The sequence below is a fragment of the Curcuma longa genome, chromosome 1 (assembly GCF_044706935.1).
Source record: "Curcuma longa cultivar G26 ecotype Majalengka, Jawa Barat chromosome 1, ITB_CL_G26_1.1, whole genome shotgun sequence".
Lineage (NCBI taxonomy): Eukaryota > Viridiplantae > Streptophyta > Magnoliopsida > Zingiberales > Zingiberaceae > Curcuma > Curcuma longa.
In genome coordinates, this window is record NC_133861.1 from 2,969,950 (window position 1) to 2,992,726 (window position 22,777).

Genomic DNA, 22,777 nt, shown 5'->3' on the forward strand with positions numbered 1-22,777 from the left:
AAATTCTTGAGTTGATATATGTAATAATGGAAAAAAAAGGCCCTCCGATTTGATTTTAATGGTCATTCATTATTAACTACTCATCTAACAACCGGGACCAAATTTTAACCGAATCGGACAAAATAAAAAGGATCCTTTTAACTAGTCGACAAATTAATCAACAGTGTAGTGGCTCCTTGTTATTGGTCATTGAACCTCGGAGTCTCGTCATCAATTAGTAGAGAAGATTAAACTAAAAAGTTTTTACCATTAAACTACGAATTTAAAGCATTTCTTACGTACGTTATTCATTTTGTAAATAAAAAGGAAAATTTGTAGACCAAAGTTTTTAAATAGTCAAAATATCTATGATCATCCAAAATATAACTGATAAAATTATTATTATTATTTTTTAAAAATGTCATGGCATAATAAATTATTATTTTTAAACATAAAAAGATCTTATTGAGAAATGATTCACCACATTGCACATAAGTTAGTGTAATAATATTGATACATGAATGTAAAGAATCCGCGAGAATGTTTTGTAAACAAACTCATCATCTCGAGAGATAGACAAAGCTTGGAATCAATTTATTATCAAACAAAACAAGTTTACCCCCATTCAAATTAAATAATGAGAAGGGGTTTATAAAATAAATCTATTCAGCTGTTGCAAACTAATTAATCATGACTCCACAACTAATTAAGAGTTGGCGAGTGATAATGCATTTAATGCCAAAAAAATGACAAAAGAAAAACACATAATAATGTGATAATAGAAGGATCATATGAGACGTGAAAAGCTGGAAGGAATTGAGAAACGATTTGTTTACGTTGAAGCGAGTGCATCCCTCATCTCTGCCACTGAAGGAACAGTCTCATTGACATATATTTTGGCGACAAGCTGAACGAAGCTTCCATATTTTTCAAGAAATTCCTTCTGCAATGCAGCAAGTCATTGTTAAACCTTTAGCTCTTACATATAGATTGGTAATGTTGGTTCCATGTTGGAGTTTAGATGGCCAGTTCAAATGGTACAATTTTAGTATTGTACATGCATGTACCATAGAAAGCAATTGAAGATAGGATGTTTTATGTTTATTAATCCCACGTGGATAAGAACAATGACTCATTATGTCTATATGTCAAAGTGTGTCTTCTTCTCAAGTTAGTCATTTAGAGAAAAAAGAGTTGAATGCAATATGGTATCAGATCTATATTTAATCTCTCGATTATGATGGCCATCAGGTTGCATGTCGTGTTGAAGTATGAATGCTCTGTCCACTGGTCTCACATAGGTAAGTGTGCTAGTCATTTGGGATTGAATAAACTCCATCCAAACTCAACAATTTGGACAAACAAAAACACAAACTTTCACATGGTGAACTCATTCCATCAGAGAAATTGGCCTATAAACACACACACACACACACACGCACACACAAACATTTGAGGATGAAACAGAAAACAAACCTTGCATTTATCCCATAAAGAAGGCAACAACTCCTGAGCAGTTATATTCTTCTGTAACTTACGATACATGGCATTGATGATCTTGTCAAGCTGTCAGAAACAATGAGGCAGAATAGTTGAAGTTCCTCTGAAAAGAATGGAAAAATGAAGCTGCTGTTGTTTTAACCTACCCCTGATAAGCTAGACTTCAACATTTTACGAAGATCAACTTTTGACATTCCAATTTGGAAGGGTATCTGCACATTGATGATTACACAAATAAGAAAAGTAAGAAAAAAGGGTTCCATATCTATAGCAATGGATGATGAATTGATTGCTAAAGATAAAAAAAATGAAAGGAAAAAAACAAAAGGTAAACTGACACTGGAAACAAAAACTTGCAGAAAGTTATATAAGGTACTTATTGATAAGATGAATTAGAAATAATCTGAAGTTCAGAGTGTACAAGCAATAACTCTCAAGTACTAACTGCTATGAATTTGCAATAAAATACCGAAGTGGAGCTGGCTTTAACAAAAAAGCTCAAAATCCATATAAGAAAAAACTAATGCACTGGAACCTGACAACTGCAAGCATAGCAAAAAAAAAAGAAGAAAAGAAAAATATTAACTAGATGAAGCACCGACGAGCTGATTCGTTTTAGAGGAATATTGGTTCCCACTGGTGCACAAGATTCGGCAAGTCTCCCCTATGATCCAACAATCAACTAACTCTTCACATGTGCACTCAAGACATAGATGAAGATGCACTATCCCTTTGTGAAAGCCTCAAGAAAGGAGACAGGCAGGCTTCAACGGTCGATAGACATCAAACTGAGACAGAGAGCTTCAATGGAACGTTTCCACGAGGAATATGCCCAACAAGATGCATTCAATCGGCAAATTCTTCCAACAAGATTGATGTGACCGACGAAGTCATCAAACAAAACTGATTCAAACAATTTGGCCAACAAAAATAAAAAAATTAAAAAGACACTTTCCAAGAAAAAAATATATACTTTTCCAAATAAAAAGGATTGCGAAATTATTTTGTAAAGAAATTCTTTGACACACACGTGATGATTTGCCTCGTCTACTCACGCTCTGATACGATCCCAAGATAGACTTATTCAAATAACCCCTTCAAAATATTATCTTTTAGAATATGCTATTTAATTTATTATTAATTTAGATAAAGTCATTAGATTTATTAATAATTATCCTTTTGAATAGGTTATTAGATTTATTTATATTTTTATATTGACTTGGTATTGTCGTAAGATTATATATAGAGTCATTATGTAATTCTTTGGAAAGCAATAAAAAGCAATTATGCAAGTTATTTTAATTAATCAATTCTTTTGATTATTGGAGGTCGATCCCCTCGAAGTGATCGTTTATCCCCCTTCTACTTATTCTCTTTCAATTTCCGTGAGATAGGACACGGGTTTCTATCAACTTGGTATCAGAGCAAGGTTAATTTCATATTATGACAAATTGGAGATCCTATGGAGATGAATTTCCTTATTGGCGAAGTAGAGATCCTACTGGATTTATTTCTAAGGCGGAAAGATATTTTATTCTACACGGCACATCAAATGATTCGAAGGTCGAAATAACTTCTTTGCATTTGGATGGAGAGGCTCTCCGATGGTATCAATTATATATGTCATGTCATGGATCTACAATATGGGAAGAGTTTGTAGATGATCTTCTAACTCATTTTATACCTCAAGTGTATAATAATGCAGATGAGAAATTATCCAAGATTCAACAGATCACCACGGTAACAGAATATCATAATCGCTTTCTTCGACTCTTTAACCAAACTCGTAATTGGTCAGAACGGAAATTGCTGAATACTTTTATTGAAGGACTTCATCTTAACATTCAAAAAGAAGTGAAGATGCGCTATCCTCGTACTGTAAAAGCTGCATTATCTTTTGCACGAATTCAAGAAGAGAAAGTCAATGAGGAAGTGCGAAGAAATTATATGTGGTACCGAAGTCATCAATATACACAAAGGAGAGTATTGATGGATGAACCAATAAAAGATTCAAAGGGAAAAGATGAGATCATAGAAGAAATAAGTCAACAATTTCAACAACAACAAGAAGAAGATAGTTATAAAGACAATTTGCACGAGAAGTTAAACTTTGATAATGATAAGGAGAATTCATCCATTATTGGCTTCGACTCAAGCATGCCAATCGAAGAAGAAATAAATCAGCAATCTCAACAACAACAAGAAGAAGAAGATAGTTATAAAGACAATTTGCACGAGGAGTTAAACTTTGATAATGATAAGGAGAATTCATCCATCATTGTGACCCCCGTGATTGAAATCATTAGATCTACACCAATCTCTACTTCCATCATTCTAGTGAACGAAGCGATTATGTCCTGTCATCTCCAACAACATCCGATAAATCATGAAGTCAAGACCCGACGCAAGGCTAAACGAAGAAAAAGAAAATATTGGCATGCTCATAAATTTTCAATGAAGATCAAAAGGAAATTTTCAAGTTTAAGAAGGAATTATAAAAGGTCATCTGTCTTCGTCAAAAGGAGATTTCAATCGGTGCACAATAAAAAGTTATTTTATACAAATCACCGAAAGAAAAAGAAGAAGAAAAAGATCAACCTTGAGGACAAGGTTGTTTTGAAGGACGGTGGAATGATACGATCCCAAGATAGACTTATTCAAATAGCCCCTTCAAAATATTATCTGTTAGAATATGCTATTAGATTTGTTATTAGTTTAGATAAAGTCATTAGATTTATTAATAATTATTCTTTTGAATAGGTTATTAGATTTATTCATATTTTTATATTGACTTGGTATTGTCGTAGGATTATATATAGAGTCATTATGTAATCTTTTGGGGAAAGCAATAAAGCAATTATGCAAGTTATTTTAATTAATCAATTCCTTTGATTATTGGAGGTCGATCCCCTCGAAGTGATCGTTTATCCCCTTCTAATTCCTTTTCTTTTATTTTCCGCGAGATAGGACGCGGGTTCCTATCAACTTGGTATCAGAGCAAGTCAATATAAAAATATGAATAAATCTAATAACCTATTCAAAAGAATAATTATTAATAAATCTAATGACTTTATCTAAACTAATAACAAATCTAATAGCATATTCTAACAGATAATATTTTGAAGGGGCTATTTGAATAAGTCTATCTTGGGATCGTATCATTCCACCGTCCTTCAAAACAACCTTGTCCTCAAGGTTGATCTTTTTCTTCTTCTTTTTCTTTCGGTGATTTGTATAAAATAACTTTTTATTGTGCACCGATTGAAATCTCCTTTTGACGAAGACAGATGACCTTTTATAATTCCTTCTTAAACTTGAAATTTTCCTTTTGATCTTCATTGAAAATTTATGAGCATGCCAATATTTTCTTTTTCTTCGTTTAGCCTTGCGTCGGGTCTTGACTTCATGATTTATCAGATGTTGTTGGAGATGACAGGACATAATCGCTTCGTTCACTAGAATGATGGAAGTAGAGATTGGTGTAGATCCAATGATTTCAATCACGGGGGTCACAATGATGGATGAATTCTCCTTATCATTATCAAAGTTTAACTCCTCGTGCAAATTGTCTTTATAACTATCTTCTTCTTCTTGTTGTTGTTGAGATTGCTGATTTATTTCTTCTTCGATTGGCATGCTTGAGTCGAAGCCAATAATGGATGAATTCTCCTTATCATTATCAAAGTTTAACTTCTCGTGCAAATTGTCTTTATAACTATCTTCTTCTTGTTGTTGTTGAAATTGTTGACTTATTTCTTCTATGATCTCATCTTTTCCCTTTGAATCTTTTATTGGTTCATCCATCAATACTCTCCTTTGTGTATATTGATGACTTCGGTACCACATATAATGTCTTCGCGCTTCCTCATTGACTTTCTCTTCTTGAATTCGTGCAAAAGATAATGCAGCTTTTACAGTACGAGGATAGCGCATCTTCACCTCTTTTTGAATGTTAAGATGAAGTCCTTCAATAAAAGTATTCAGCAATTTCCGTTCTGACCAATTACGAGTTTGGTTAAAGAGTCGAAGAAAGCGATTATGATATTCTGTTACCGTGGTGATCTGTTGAATCTTGGATAATTTCTCATCTGCATTATTATACTCTTGAGGTATAAAATGAGTTAGAAGATCATCTACAAACTCTTCCCATATTGTAGATCCATGACATGACATATATAATTGATACCATCGGAGAGCCTCTCCATCCAAATGCAAAGAAGTTATTTCGACCTTCGAATCATTTGATGTGCCGTGTAGAATAAAATATCTTTCCGCCTTAGAAATAAATCCAGTAGGATCTCTACTTCACCAATAAGGAAATTCATCTCCATAGGATCTCCAATTTGTCATAATATGAAATTAACCTTGCTCTGATACCAAATTGATAGGAACCCGCGTCCTATCTCGTGGAAAATAAAAGAAAAGGAATTAAAAGGGGATAAACGATCACTTCGAGGGGATCGACCTCCAATAATCAAAGGAATTGATTAATTAAAATAACTTGCATAATTGCTTTATTGCTTTTCCCAAAAGATTACATAATCTCTATATATAATCCTACGACAATACCAAGTCAATATAAAAATATGAATAAATCTAATAACCTATTCAAAAGAATAATTATTAATAAATCTAATGACTTTATCTAAACTAATAACAAATCTAATAGCATATTCTAACAGATAATATTTTGAAGGGGCTATTTGAATAAGTCTATCTTGGGATCGTATCACGCTCGCGCTGCATCATGCGCATTCCCTCTGGCCTGGACCATCCCTTTTCGGAATCTGCCACCCCAATGATCCCACAACTATATATGAGAAGATAAATCGAGAAACTACAATTGACCATGACGGAAAAGGATATTGTCTTGACTTCGTCGAAATTTGAACCCTTGTCCTCTTCTACAACTCTGCTCCATCGTAACCAACTCAACTATGCTCCGAGAACAACAACTATCTTGGATAAATTTTTTATAACGATCGGCCCCATAGTCAGAAAATCTCCTAAGGGATTATATTTTTTGGAGACACGGAACCACTATATTGATAAGAGGTTCCACTGTCGAAATAACCCCTCAGTCAATAGGGACCGATTCCACCGCCGAAACAACCCGATAGTCAGAAAATCCTCTAAGAGATTTTTTAGAGGCACAGTACCACTATGTTGATAAGAGGTCCCACTGCTGAAACAACACCTCAGTCAATAGGTACATGTTGCTAAGAGGACTCAAACCCAGAATCTTAAGCAACACATGTCTCCATGCTTATAACGTAGGATAAGTCACTTTGATTTTTGTCTTGGATAAATTTTTTATAGTGACTGGTCCCACCGTCGAAATGGCCTCATAGTCAGAAAACCCATTAAGAGATTTTTTGGAGGCACAATACTACTATGTTGATAAGAGGTCCCACTGTCGAAAGGTACATGTTGCTAAGAGGACTCGAACCCGAAATCTCAGACAATATATGTCTCCATGCTTACCACTTGAGATAAGTCACATCGACGATGCCCAACCTAATGCAGTGAGTGTGTGTAATTGGCTAATACAACTATACGATGCATACCTACCTCATGTACCATGTTGCAAGGAAAAAGTTGCTTATAAACATCCCTTTTATACCTTCTAAAGTCCCTTTGGGACACAAGACTAGAGGGTAACAAGGATCAAGGAGTTTTTAGATGAAATCCCTTTCAAAAACCAACATTCACAAGAGTCCAAGAGATTTAACGTAATTGATGCTGATCGAAGGCATTTGACTATGAAATTGCAAGCACTACTGACCTCCTCAGGCGGAATGGTGTGCATCAATTCCTCAATTCTGCGTGCAAACTGGAACAGTTTTTCAAAATGCTGAAAAGATATATTTCAATAAATATGATTGTTATTTCAGAAAATGGCTTTCAGTTCAGACCTTGAGAAGATTCCCATCTATTGCCAACAAGTAATGGCACAAATGAAATATATTTGGCATACTCACTATGTAAATGACCATGCTAACATGACGAAGGCAAGCCTGCTCATATGATTCACTAGCTTGGTGATAGAACTTTGCTAGGGTTGGTACGACATTGGCTAAGTCATACAGACTGCATATGAAGTTACAGAACAGTGTTAAAAGTTGGCGTGTAATTCACCAGATAGAATATCTAATGATAAAAAAATGCATAGGAAAAGCCTGTAACCGTGTTTGATCAGCCTGGTCACCTGTTCTGAAAAGCCGCATAGTTTTCTAGAAGAACAATATCAGAATACTTGGGGTCAACTTGCGCAGCCTTCTCCAATGCCACAAACATGATGCTAACCTAATCACCAGAAAAGATGAATGTTTGTGATTGCAACTTAAACAAAAATTGAGAATTACACAAGTCGAGACTATTGAACAGTCTTACAATTTTAGTGTAAGCTTGATCGACCAAATCCCTTGACTGGCCTTGGGTGTATTGTTCCATGCGTGATGCGAGAATTGCAAACCTAAGTTGAAAAAGTGATTTTTGTGTTTCTTTTTTGTTACTACCAAAAAGCATTTTCAATCAAATGAAACAAGTTATTCAAGATCACCTGGCAAATTATATGTTCAATAAAGCAACAAGTTGCTAAGATAATGCACACAAAGTTGTATCAGAGAATTATTAGCATTCTAACACAAGTAAATAAGTATAATCACAAGATAATGACCAAGCTGTGTAGCTAAATGTGTAAGCATGCCCCCAACTAATTGTTGTTTGGTATGATATGATACTCGATGCACTTCAACATGTTCTAAGATTAATTCGACAGTTTTAATCCTATAATTCTTTCTGCTCAGGTTCTCTATCTTCAAATATAAGACTTGTATGTCTAAATATAAGACTAGAAAAGTCAATTGAATTAAAATTTGAAACAATAAATTATCAAAAAATTAATCAATGAGCAAGCATTGATTCCTAAAGCATCCTAGTAAGATCATATTTATAATTTTATAAAACCTTCATTAAATAATTTTTAAGATATTTTATAGTTAAATACTGTTGTTAGTGTCAAATTGATTCTTTCCTCCTTTTTCTCTGCTCTCTTTTTATGGCATTTAATCTCCTCCCATGATAAGCAAATGAAATTGAAGGATAGCTAATGGGGAATGAATCTTTGTGTCTCAAATGGTGTCTGTCTGAAACTACATTTGGCACCAATATAGTATCAATATTGATCGGAGACTAGAACGGTCCTTTAACCCTAACCCCTTAATTTTCAATCTAATATGTAGAGGGTCAAAGGTTGAAAAGAAATTCAACATATATTGTTCAGGGTACAATGGAAGTAAACAAAAGGTAGGTTGCTTTTAGAGGATCCAACATTGATTAGACTATGTTAGTGTAAGCTGAAAGGAAAGCTTACCTTTGAATGCAAGGGAGAACTCCTGTTTGCCGTCCGCGTTCATATTTCTCCACTGAATAACAAGCATCATCAACAAACTATAAAGAAAACAAGAGTTCAAGATGTTTACTAAACATTATACAACATGACTAGCACAATGACAATTTATTGCATAACACACCCTGCTGAACAACATTGAGATCCTTGTTTCCAAGTCATCAAGCAGCAGGTGCACAAACCCAGAAGTATCAGCCTTGTCGGCCGAAAGATACCGTTCTGTAATCCCATGCATCGTTATGCAGCATAATGGATCAATTTTGTACGCCCAATCCACTATCGAATAAAAATCCTCCTGAAGGAAGATTGCAAAATGTTAGTCATGCTTTTCCCTAATCTGAAAGGTGAAAGGAACTTTAGAAACAATAGGTCCTTATCGCATCTAGATTAACCTACAAGCTATATACCTTCAGTAGTATTTCCACATTTTAAACCAAGGCATCTCTTTCTTTGCCCTGCAGTATTACTGATTGCTTATGCTTGGTATTAAACTAGGCATAACCAAATCGATCATCTCCATCTCATCCATTTATTCTTAGGATATAAAGGTCCAATGAACTAACAAACTAGCTTAATGTATGAAGATTGAAGGTTAAAGTGATATGCAATTGCATACGTAAATGTGACCATATGGTATACATGCGCGATCAAGTACCACATTACCACATAAGTATATATGAGCACATGTGGCAACATGTCACACTTTTTAAGACAATGATCATTCATGTTGTTCATGTGATGCTTTTTGGTGAACGTGTTTTTCCCTGCTGATCGAGCATGAGACGGAAAATACCTCAAGCCCAGTAAGCAGTTCTTTTAGGCATTCATTTAGAATTGCGAGCTCAGCAGCAGCATTGCCTGAAGAATTTGAAAATTGTGTAAGTTGAAGAAAAACTATAAACTATTCCCAGAGAAGAATTTGTATATGAAGATTTTACTTAAGAGGACAAAAAAAAGGCGAGAAACGAATTAATATAATTTCCTTGAGGAACCATCATTGGCTGGGTAGAGCTGTTTGTGGTATCAGAAGCAAGTGCCGCAACATCAAAGCACATAAAATGAGCGAAAAAAGCACTCTAGTAAAAGAAAAAAGTAAGAATTATTAGTTCGTATAGACTTAATTATAAAGTAAGATTCAAGAATCAATGACAAAAATAACCTCATCCACAAGAAGAGGAATGAAAAATGTCAGCATCTTGGAGTATGCTTCAGAAACTGAAGAAGAATCTGCATTGGCTCCCTGACATGCAGATATCGGGCCCTCGAGCCAGAGTACCGGTTTAGTATTTGCTACTTTGGTAGAACCACGGAGTTCATTAGCAAATTCGCGTGCCTATAATAGTATGAATTTTAATTTCATATACATAATCTTCATTTAAACTAACACAAGCTCGGCAGCGCAAGGTAATCATCAGCGACATGACAGATCATATATAATGTGTTTACCAAAACAATCACAATAATGACTGGCACAATCTTAAATCACTGACCTCTCGACGAAGCAACAGATTTAGAGAATGACAGAAAGCTTTTCTCAAAGGGGCCAAGCAATTTTTGTCAAGCGTCTAGGAAGTTTCAAACAGGGTAAAATAGTCATGGGCATACCATTAGTGAATCCAAGATAATAGTAGTAGACAAACCTTTATATGCATCAGAAGTCTTGCATATGTCCTGCATTTATACCTGAGGTCTGCATGGTCAGGTCTCTTGAGTTGTCCACGCTGCATGCTAATAGGTCAGTCTAAACTTCACAAATAATGTTTTTTAGAGAAAAATTGGCGACTAGATCACCTGAGAAAATAAGCTCTTGTCATTCATCATCTGGTCCACCAAACTTGGAAAGTAATTTCGCAAAAACTCTGATGCTCGACAAACAAATGTGCATTTTAATAATACAAGTTCTGCACGTTTTTCCTTGATCTGCACAGAAAAAGTAATTGAAGAACAAGAATGAATTGAGATGTCAAAGAAGATTAAGAGGGATATCAACTACATGAAAAACATATAATTGTAGGGAAAAACTACAAATTTTTTGAATTTGAATTGAACAAGTGAAGAACGATCTTAAAAGAAATAAATAAATAAAACAATAAAAAAAATAGTTGAAGAATAAATATATGAGATAAGGTAGTGAAAGAATAAATATATGGGACTAGAATATAAAAATGTAAAATAAATTTAGCAAAGGGGTCATAATTTGACCTCATGGGGACTTACATTTGTCCTACATTTTTGTAGTGTACTCTGTTTATAGACAGGCATTTTGAATCTTGACTAACTAAATTGGCATAAACTCAATAAACTTCTAATAGCTCATCATTGCTTACTGTGGTTGGCCCCACAACAACGGCCTCCTGGAAAGCAAGTCTAAGAGGGTTAGTAACACATAGAAAGATTGAAGAACATACACCTCTCATTCTTGCATAGCAGGGATCCAAATTTGACGCTTCGAGATTGTGCAAGGCACCAGTTAGCCATTCACAAACCTCAACGTTTTTATGCACGTTGGCCTCATCGAAGTAATCTCCTGTGAGACATGCCTCGTACTGCCAGCGCAACCAATATTAATTAATACAGAAAACTTCAAACAACAAATTAATAGAATATATATGTCTAAATTTGGATTCACTATTTTGTGAAATATTACATACCTCTTCAGGGATTTGAAAGCGTTCGAGTAGTTTATCAAGTTCCTCAATGAGAGCCTTGTTGCTCACGGATTGCAACTCCAATTTATTATTACGAGATTCAATCTTGAAGGCGGAAAGAAAAATATGCAAGTCTAACAGTTAGGAATGCAAGAAAATGAAGATACACATATCGACATGCAATTATAGCTTGCATACTTAAAAAAACAAAAAAAAAGGAGAAATTTACTTGCTAAATATTTTGCCTAAGTTGTTCCCACTTAAGTGTAGGACAGATTAGATAATGGAAACTAAGTATTCATCATGTTCTGCTTACTGATTCAATATCCTCTCGCATATGCCGAAGTTTCACATTAAAAATGCCAAGCCACTCATCCATATCTTCCACGCATGTGCTGGCAGCTTCTAATCCTTGCAATACCTGTGAAGTTTAACAAACTGGTTAAGCAACCTATTCCTTAATCTACGTGGAAGCAAATCATTCATACATATATTGAGATATTGAATTTTACACTATTACATATATATCCAATCCAATCTATTCAGGATCTGTTCTTACTTTTACATTTTTGCAAACGATTTCTTTGATAGCTAACTGGGACTTCCTGTAAACCCTTATCATTACATCAATTATCACGAGAAGAAAGTAAAGATTTTGCCTATCATATTGAAGTCACGAAAGTAGTTTATGGGGCATAAGGTTGCATCCAAACCAGTAGTCCTGGTCATGAACATGAATAAAATTTATTAAAGTTGATTAACTGACCATATATCCCGTACCTGAGCTGGGTCAACCCAATATATGAACTGACATAACTGGACCTATTATTTTTTAATAAAAACTAAATAGAAACTGACCAAATGATCACCTGTCCCAAAAGCATGAGCTTCCAGGAAAGGAAAGGACCTAGGGCAGACAATAATGCTTTCAACAAACTGATATCTAAAGTTAGAGAGACGTTGCTAGTAATTCAGCGTGTAAAATTGAATTATAGAATATCAAGACCAGCAATACCTCCTCTATTATGGATTCACATTCAACAAGTGCATGAACATTTGCTGCTTCTAAAGCCAGAAGTTCCCTCTTTAACCTTTCTGAAAATGCTTCTGCTTCACCAATTCCCATAACATACCTGCATCAGATTATCTTGTGTATGAATCATGGCGCAAGTATGAATATTAGAGGGAATAATATGGACATAATGCAAGTAAAAAAAATTATCAAAAGATAAAGGAGGTACAGAATCATATATTGGAAAACAAACACCTGAAGGTTAATTTGAAAAGAAAAATAAAACTCATCAGATTAAATGCTCTGTTTCACTGAGCAACAAAAAAGCATCACGGAAGTATCCAAGATGCATACCTGCATGATAGGTATGACTTGTACATGATAATTCAAACATAATCAAGTAACATACGTGCCAAGGAGAGCCTCCATGTCCTCTTCTTCAGCTTGTGAAACAAGATCTCTTTCGACAGTAACTTGTGAGTGACCTTGAATCAAACCAGATTCTTGCCCAACATGAAGAATCACTTGACTGCTTACTGCAGTATTATTTTCCTGTAGCAAAATATACAACTTATTTTCTGATTTTTTTTGGCTTGGGTTTACATACACAGTAGACAATGTACAAGTATAGAACATCCAATGCCTATATCCAAACACCGTGTTCACCAATCATATGCACTGAATAAAATAAGCAGAATGGCTATTGAAAATCTTTTGTACACTGAACTGCAGATAAAAAGGGGAGAGAGAGAAGTAGGATTTGTGCAACTTCGACTGAAGAAACATTGAAATTTAAAGCTCTAACGATTTCATAACAACAACAGTTTCAAGCTCAGGAAATGGAAGATGGTTAGAAAAGGATGAGTAAGATACTTTGCCAAAGTAGTTACAATTCGAAGCTTTTTCCTCTTTTTGATAAATACTATCCTAATTCCTAATCTAATATTTAGTTTTGAATTTGCAACATGGTACAGTTGCATATATAAAGAACACTATAAATCTTAAGATAATAATAAAACCTATTAGTTTTATTCTTCCTGCATGTCTTTGTATTCACTAAATTATATTATGATAATTTTCATTTAAATCTAACATGTCAGAGGTTTGGACTGATTATGTTGATAAATAAGTCTTGTTGGGATAACTGTCATTAAGTATTTTCACAGTGTGGTAGAGGCCTACCAAGTAGTTAATGAACCACATGCATAGACGTTCACATATTCATATGTATACATATAATTGTCAGATGGGCACGAGACAAATTAAGGCGTATACCTTTGCCCAGAGAGCCATCTCCACTATGTCTATCCCAACAACTTTTGGAAGGCGTCCCAATGTCTCCTTGTTCAAGTTTAAAATGCATAGAAGTATGCGGTTCCTGCAAAAAAATCAATAAATAAGTGTATTCTTTATAGAGCATATATATCCTTGTATCCATCTTTGGCACAGAGTAGTTTGGAGGCAATCACCTGTCACCTTTGTTTCTCATTGTCCACTGAGGAGGAGCAACACTTTGGCTTCTAAGATTATCAAATCCCTAAAGAAAATGTGGTACAAGGAAATGAATGACAAGATTCAGCAAAAGACTCAGTTGAATTCCAAGGGACAAAAGATACGAAAGTACCAGCATGAATGTGCAACCACTTGGATCATTTTGCATGACTTCCACTTTTGAAAGATGTTTCAACTTGTAAATTTTTGCAGGCTACAAAATTACTAGAGGTTGTGAGAATGAATGCGTCAGCAATTTTGGTGTAACAACTCTAAACATCACTTTGTTCAATTTAAGAAAAGAAAGCATTAGCAATCGAACATCTTACAATGAGAACTTTGGAGAATGTAAAAAAAAAAACTTGATTTTGAAAGAAGTTTTAAGGCTTTCAGTACAAGAAGATTTTGAGCATCAAAAACAAGCCAAGAAGATTTTGAGCATCAAAAACAATCCTTCTAAAAAAATGATAAATCTCAGTCAGTCTCATGGACTCAATCCCTGAGGGTGGCCGACCCGGTCTCACGGAAGTTTCCCACCGACCACCAGGGTAAATCGGAAAGCGCATACGGCGGCCAATCCAGATGCCCAGCATCCTTTGATTGTGTTCCCCATTTGGAAGAAAATTCTTGCAAATACGCCGTAGCTGGGGATCGAACCACGGGTCCCTAGGTCACAATCCGGATGTCCTACCGTTGCACCATTGCCTCAGGGACAAAAAAATAATCCTTCTAAAAAGCATGAACCTTATAAGCAAATTTCAAATGACAAAAATAAGTTAGATGTTTAGCTACAAATGAATTAATGGAGAACTTAAGTATTATTATTAACTAGACATTTCAAGAGAGAAAATTATTTTGTACATATTCATAAGCCTTAGTATTAAAAAAAAGTAAAAGTATTATTATTAACTAGATATTTCAAGAGACAAAATTATTTTGTACATATTCATAAGCATTATTATTAAAAAAATAAAAGTATTATTATTAACTAGACATTTCGAGGGATAAAATTATTTGGTACATATTCATAAGCATGTCATTTTAAGATACCTCAAGTACTCCTCCTCCTCCTGAATCTTTCAAAACACGAAGAAAAGCCTTGATTTTTGGACCTTTTGCTTTGGCTGCATGATTAGACAAATGTGAATGTATATAATTGCCTACGAATACCATCATAAAAAATTCTTATCCTGCATAATGTTTATGTTTAAGAAATTATTTAAATCCTAAATATTTAATTTTAAGATTAATATTTCTAACTTCAAATAGTTAGAACTAGCACAACTTCAATTATTTTTATTAGTTTTGTTGTCGTTTTATTTGTATATACATATATCAATATCAAGTGCTTCCTCAATTTTTCAAAAGATAATTCTAAATGTAATTTAAATACCAAAAATAAAAATACTTTAAAAGTCATACAAGTATAAAATGACAATCCTGCGTACAACGACTATCTATGGCGTTTTTTTTCTCCATTTAGTTCAAGATGTAATGCTACATCTCAAAGAAACTATAAAATATTTGTAAAAGATCAATAACATATTGCAGAACCTAGAACAACAAGAGATGCCTATATATAGTTTTAGCAAGTACTTAAATTCATTCGGTCTGTTTAAGCTAAGCTGATTGAATTTGTGAAAAAATAAAAAAAAATCCAGCAGAGTTAAATGAGACTTAGGTGTATGGTAATGGTACAGCAATCGTAAAAAATTTTGGGACTAGAATAGGTAAATTTACTCTGTATAAATAAGTTGATCGAGTTTGTTGAAAAATTGAAAATGCTATAGCAATATATATATTTTTAATATATGTATTGTAAAATTGGTGCTCTTATATGATATTGTCGTCGAGACTTACATGTATATATGGTAATGCATAAGAATATTAAAGAAAAAAAATAGTGAGATTTGCACTTGGTTGGAGTCATTAGAGAATTTATTTAATGTTTGATGCATAATGATAATGCAATGAAGCGATATATTTGAATTATTTTTCAATATAACATTAGGAGTGCTAGGATCGGAGACATACTGGTGAGGGCAAGGACTCTGGGTTTGGCCATCTGTCGCCCCAGTTTGCTGGCCTTGCCCCAGACGCCACGACTCTTGGCGACGCGGATCGACAGCACCACCTTCTGCTTGTTGATGGCAGCGTCGATTGCCACCTCACATGCTCGCCTCAGCTCGAAGTCATCAGCGCTCGATCTGGCCATGGGACCTATCGATCGGTCACCTTCCTCGCTCTTCGCTTCTCGTCTAACGACCTAATTGTGATACCCTGCAGCGCCTGCCTTGTGATGGAAGAGATCCAAAGTGGGGAAAGAGAGCTCGGAGATAAATCTGGATCCGTGTTTTTAATTTTTGATGTTCCTAATTATTCGTGTTGATATATGTATATCCTCAAAATAGCGAGGTGAATGTGCATGGGCTCATGAAATTAATTACAATATATATATATATCTTCTTATGAATTCTCTGAAATTGAAATAGTATTCAAGTGCTGCATGAGAATAGTCTTCACATTATGATGAACCATACGGTAAAGCTATAATATTCTACAATTAATGTCGATCTATTCTTTGAATATATAGCATTTTAACTATTTTTAGATTAAATATAGAAAAAGCAAAATGGAAAATTATAATTTTCCAAAAAATATGGAAACTGCTATATATTAAGAAACTAGAATTTCGCAGCTGTAAAATTGCAAGCATTAAAAACTACTGTGTGTAATATTAAATCCACCCTTTTATTTAATTATTCCATTCTTTAGTAAGATTTCGTCGCCAAACACAATAAAATTACGTACGTTCTTAGTAATTAAGACTTCAATTTTCAACAATAAATTTACATTATTTTGTGAGAAGATTTTTTATTTTTGAAATGTCCCCAAACTTAAACTATTCTTTTTTAAGATTTCATTTCCCAATGGGCGTTAACAAATTGATTTAATTTAGATTGAATTGCATGAGTTTGCCGACCCATAGACATATATCGCCTCTAGTGTCCACCGTCATATTGGAACGCCCATGACAGTAAAGTTTTATCCTTTTTAGATTTGCTGCCTATTAATAAACCAGTAGCCGGAGAACAAAAGGTAAATCTTTTAAATAAGGTGTTTAGGACAAAAAGAAGGTGACGATTGTCACTGGGCTTTGCTACGAACAACTTCGATGAAATTGCCATTGGTCATGCATGAAAGGACGGAGTTCGGATCCTCTGCGCCCTAAAGCCTCTGCGCCCCTGTACCACTCAGAAACGACAAACTCCTGCACGCGGATCGCACGTGAGTCTTCGCCAAAAACCTTCGCCAAAAACAGAGCCTCCTCCGCCTCTCTTCGCCACCGCAAACCGAGCCAGAGACGTTTCTTCCTCCAAACCCTAACCCTCCATTCCTCTCCTCCGCGATTCCTCGCCAAAAACCTTCGCCGCCAAAAATCGAGCCTCCTCCGCCTCTCTTCGCCACCGCAAACCGACCCTCGCTTCTTCCTCCAAACCTTCGCCGCCAAAAACCTTCGCCCAAAATCTTCCCCCATTCCCAAAATCTCCGCTCCACGCCGATTTGCCGAATCCGCTCCACGCGTTCCCAAAATCGCTCCGATCCTCGCTGTCGATCCTTCGCCTTCGTCGCCGCAGGAAGACGCATGGGGCCGGAGGAGCTGTAGCCAGAGCATGGGATCCGGCCAACCTCGATCTCCTTCACGTCGTCGAGGAGGTGGACGTAGTGGCTGACCACGTCGGCCACGGTCTTGCCGGGATACACACCGCCACCATCTCCCACCGGTGGGAGGCTGTCGGAGTCGAACTTGGCCAGCGCATCCTCGAAGCTCCTGCGTCCATCTCCCACTGCCGCCGCCGCACCCCTTGGGGCCGAGGCTCAGGTAAGTTTAACAGTTCTTCTGCTTGTTGGCTGATTAACATTTTGTTCTCTCAATTTACATCAGCTTCCCAGAACTGAAAATCATAAAGTCAGGAGAGTAGATTCAGCTTAGAACTATGCAATAGGCTATACCAACATCAATAAAGCAACATGGTGCATATAACAGTGACAACATAAAACATTCAATGATAACAAGTACCCATTTTATTTTAGATAAATAATGTGCTAGTACGTCCACCTCCTTGACGACGTGAAGGAGATCGAGGCCAGCCGGATCCCATGCTCTGGCTACAGCTCCTCCGGCCCCATGCGTCTTCCTGCAGCGACGAAGGCGAAGGATCGGCAGCGAGGATCGGAGCGATTTTGGGAACGCGTGGAGCGGATTCGGCAGAGCGGCGTGGAGCGGAGATTTTGGGAACGGGGAGAAGATTTTGGGCGAAGGTTGTTGGCGGCGAAGGTTTGGAGGAAGAAGCGAGGGTCGGTTTGCGGTGGCAAAGAGAGGCGGAGGAGGCTCGTTTTTTGCGGCGAAGGTTTTTGGCGAGGAATCACGGAGGAGAGGAATGGAGGGTTAGGGTTTGGAGGAAGAAGCGTCTCTGGCTCGGTTTGCGGTGGCGAAGAGAGGCGGAGGAGGCTCTATTTTTGGCGCTGTAGGTTTTTGGCGAAGACTCACGTGCGATCCGCGTGCAGGAATTTGTCGTTTCTGAGTGGCACAGGGGTGCAGAGGCTTTAGCGGCGCATAGGATCCGAACTGAGCAAAGAAGACGTCGAAGACGTGAATGACAGGCAACACCTCTAACCGTCATGGAATGCATGATGATAATTTTTTTTTATAAAAAACATTATTTCTTTTAGTTTTAAGAAATTAAGAGGGGACATTTTATCACGTCTTAATTGGTTCATTCATGGTAAAAGTTACTGATTTTAAATTCATCAAAATCTTAAATGTAAACGGGTGTGATTTATAATGACAAGAATAAGATATAACAAACGACACTGTACGTAGCTATCTTCAACCTCATTCGATAAATTAAAAACTACTCTTTCCGATGCCTCCCTGAGGCTCGAACTTTAATCTCGTCGACTGTCCAATCCAATGCATACCTACAACTGCTGATCAAATAACTCAAATACAATTTAATATTTCATACATCAACTTCATATATATTGTTCCTGCTTGAGATCGTCTCCGAATGAATCGTCATACACCTAATTTATATATTGACTGACCAAAGCGGCATACACAACCAATGAACTATAAAGAGGAGGACATCGAACTCTAACATACTATATACAAAGTGCTGAGCAACGGAGGCCAAGTGTCCTGGCTTAGCCGCTCTGACATTCAAGTCAGGTCGTAACTCGGAGAAGAAATAGAAATGGAGAAGAAAGTAAGTTTTTGACTGTCTTCGCATACCTACACCCGCGAGAGGCGGGGTCATTATATAGAATTATCAGAGAAGAAGATGTCTCATTTGTGATAAGGAGAATATCTCATCAGTGGAGATACCCTATCAGAAGAGATGTCTCATCGTTGATAAGGATAACATCCCATTATCGCCACCGCTGTAGTGAAGGGTCTCATCACCTAGCTACGCCTGAGATGACATTAGATTGTATCATCATAAATCATGTTGCATTAATGGGCCAGGTCATCTACCCCAAATATCATATCATCGCACGTGTCATTCTGGCGGCAATCTAACAAGCTGGATGAGGAAATGAAAGGAGCAGAGTCAGTTGAACGCTAAGTAGGGCACTGGGTAGTTGGAGCTCGGGCAGCTTGGGCTCTGAGAGTGGCGCTGAACAAAAGTTGGACTTTGAGAGAGGTCGAGTGTTGGTGTCCGAATCGGGTGTTGGGTCCCGAGCTGAGTTGGTTTCCGAGTCAATTGAATCCCGAACTGAGCTGATTTTTGAGTGAGTGTTGGGCCCCCCTAGCTAGGGTTTACTCGGGCAAAGAGCCAAGTCGGCAACTTAACCATATATGGCTAGGGTAAGGAGCTTGAGTGTGGAATTCCGATGTGAAGCTAGGATCTAAGACCGAATTAGTCAATCTTGAAGTTAAACTTTCTGTCTAACATGTGGTCTCCACTCGAATCAAGTCTTGATTTTCTTGACCTAGGTATGCAAACCTCGAATATATATATATATATATATATATATATATATATATATATATATGATATATATATAAGAATCTATTAAGATCCGCTAGCTTGAAAGTGTTTCATTAACTCGAGCATCTAATGTCTAATGTTGGCACAAGCTAGCAATTAGTATTCCAATCGAGCTAAATCCAGCCAAATTTAATTGAGTTTAAATTTATATCAAAATGGAGCCAAAATTAAGTTTCTTACTCGATCACTAACTTTAATCATAAAACTTGAACAAATTAAATAGAGTTCATTAGTACTTAAGCTTATTTTAAATTACAAATAAACATCTGAGCTATATTATTGAATTAAAAATGAATTTATTGATCATAAATATCCTGTTAGATTTAGAATCGTACGTGCAATCACAGAGCTCATTAATTTAACCCCTGGATGAACACGATGGCCCATTCCATTCCATACTGGGGAAGAAGAATTTAATTCACCTGCGCTGTGACATGATCTTTCTTAGTGGTTACTGCAAACGCGAAAAGCATGAGAAAGAAAGCAAAACGAGTACCAAAACTGACAAGTACAGATTTCCTTCGCGTCCCTACGCTCCCTATTAATTTTCATTCTGTTGACACTCGAAGTTCTTCTTCCTCATTCTACTTTCTTCCACTTGGGAGATGGGAAGCCATGGGAGGCCCCTCTGTGAATTGCTGCGACAGCAACAGGAACCATTTGTGTTGGATGTTTACCTTGCTGAGAGAGGCCTCTCAGAGAGGCTTCTTCTTCTTGCATCCAGTAAGTCTCCATCTTGCACCTTTTGCTGCCGTGCTAATGCATACGAGAAGCCACAATTCTTGACTAGCCATGGCTTCATCAAGTATTGGAAGAATGCCTTCGCTTGGTTTCACAGAAATCATCATCGTCACAGCAGTTACAGTATTGATCACACTGTAAATTGGCAATTTTTTCCCTTTCTCGATTTATGTGCCTAGTACATGAGACTAAGGCTCTCTGTTTACCATGGAAAGAGGATCGGACAGAAGAGGAAGACAAATTTATATATATCATTCTCAGTTATCTCATCTTCATCGAGACAACGAGGTGCGCTAATACTTCAATTGCTTGTCTCAGATGATGCAGAAGTTGTTCTTAGCTTGCCGAGGAATGTTCTCAACATCTTCAACGAGATTCTTGAGGCAGCTCACACTACTGCATTTTATCAGCTCATTGGATCAAAGAGGAAAATGGTAGAGAAGGAAAGCATTCATGAGAAGATACTTTTAATGGTGAGGCAGCAGAAACGTTTAACATGCAATTTGGTGAAGCCTTCAGAGTTTTCAAGTCTCAGTAATGTTTCTTTCTGTTGCCATCAGTATTGACAATCTCATGTAAAAGTTTAAGTGGGCCAGAAAGGGAACACGATATCCTCCGCAAATTATCATCAGACAGAATGATAACTTTTAAATAGAAAGTTATAGGGCATCTATACGGCTAAAACTATAGCAAAGGCTAAATAAGCCGTTGCAGCTCATCTTCTACGATGGCAAAACATTAGAGTAAAAAAACGTGTCACAGATAATTAGTTCATCAAAAAATTATAAATGTAACCAGCAATTAACATTATTTTTATAGAAATAATTAGGCAAATAAAAAATATGAAAAATCACTAAAAAAAATTTGTCATCTGTGATGAATTTTACGACGATTTTTTTTAAAAAAAATTTGTCGCAAAATAGTTTGCGACGAAATTTACGACGAATTTAAATTCATCGCAATCAAATCGTCGCCAAATTCTACGACGAAAAATTAAGTTCGTCGTAAAAATTTGTGACGAAATATCATTTTTGTCGTAAAATTCATCGCCAATTGACTACGAATTTGAATTTGTCGTCGATTGACGATGAATTTTTTGTCGCCAATCGGCGACGAAAACAATTTTCATCGCCGATTGGCGACGAATCTGAGTTCTTCGTCAATTGGCGACGAACTTGAATTTGTCGCCAATTGGCGACAAATTTTACGACAAAAATGATATTTCATCGTAAATTTTTGATAAATAGTAACTTACGATAGAATTGCGATGAACCTGTTTTCGTCGTAAAATTCATCGCCAATTGGCGACGAAAATGATTTTCATCGTAAAATTCATCGCAAAATAATTTTTTTTTCCCTAATCTGCTTATTTGGTGATTATCCCGTATATACAATCAAATATCGATCCAATCGGATCGATTCATAACATACATAAGACCTGTCACATACAATCCATAACACATCATCAATATCAACATCATACATCCATATCGATCCATAACAATACATAAATATAAAACAATCCATGAAACAATTAATAACATCCATTCATTATACAAAGATCCATATACATACAAATATCCATATCAACATCCATAATCCATAACATGCATAATATACAAAATCCAAATGATACAATCCATACAAAGATCCACAATAGACATGTACACATGTCTATAAGTCCAACCAACATCCAGTCATAACAATCCCGGAAATCCATACAAAGTACTGATATAAACAAGTCTGAGGACGAAGAAAAGATAGAATAGAATCATCGTGGTCGTTTGTGCTCTCCGGAGACTCTGCTTCCTTCTCCGTCACTATCTTTTCTTCTCCTGCATAAGAAAATATGATAAAGAGAAAGTATCATTCTTAAAATTAAAACTTAAACCTATAAACTAAATATGTAAAGACTTACCTCTTTTTTTAAATTTTTTTT

The 22,777-nt window shown here is 36.2% G+C and overlaps 2 protein-coding genes across 2 annotated transcripts; one reads left to right on the forward strand and one right to left on the reverse strand.

Annotated features, from left to right (window-relative positions):
* Positions 1 to 651: 651 nt before the first annotated feature.
* LOC141833182 (exocyst complex component SEC3A-like) lies at positions 652 to 16,367 on the reverse strand. Its single transcript, XM_074720572.1, has 25 exons — positions 16,076 to 16,367; positions 15,092 to 15,165; positions 14,175 to 14,255; positions 14,020 to 14,087; positions 13,826 to 13,928; positions 12,960 to 13,102; positions 12,554 to 12,671; positions 11,855 to 11,959; positions 11,542 to 11,643; positions 11,299 to 11,436; positions 10,682 to 10,810; positions 10,531 to 10,611; positions 10,381 to 10,455; positions 10,050 to 10,223; positions 9,872 to 9,966; positions 9,684 to 9,747; positions 9,015 to 9,185; positions 8,855 to 8,931; positions 7,873 to 7,954; positions 7,688 to 7,785; positions 7,461 to 7,569; positions 7,265 to 7,333; positions 1,626 to 1,691; positions 1,456 to 1,545; positions 652 to 922 (listed from the first exon to the last, which is right to left on the reverse strand). Exons 1-25 carry the CDS (start codon positions 16,254 to 16,256, stop codon positions 812 to 814), a joined length of 2,604 nt encoding a protein of 867 aa, XP_074576673.1. The 5' UTR covers positions 16,257 to 16,367; the 3' UTR covers positions 652 to 811.
* Positions 16,368 to 20,702: 4,335 nt separating this feature from the next.
* Positions 20,703 to 21,404, forward strand: LOC141840192 (uncharacterized). Its single transcript, XM_074728142.1, has 2 exons — positions 20,703 to 21,009; positions 21,157 to 21,404. The coding sequence occupies exons 1-2, from the start codon at positions 20,703 to 20,705 to the stop codon at positions 21,402 to 21,404; spliced, it is 555 nt and encodes a 184-aa protein (XP_074584243.1).
* The last annotated feature ends 1,373 nt before the right edge of the window (positions 21,405 to 22,777 follow it).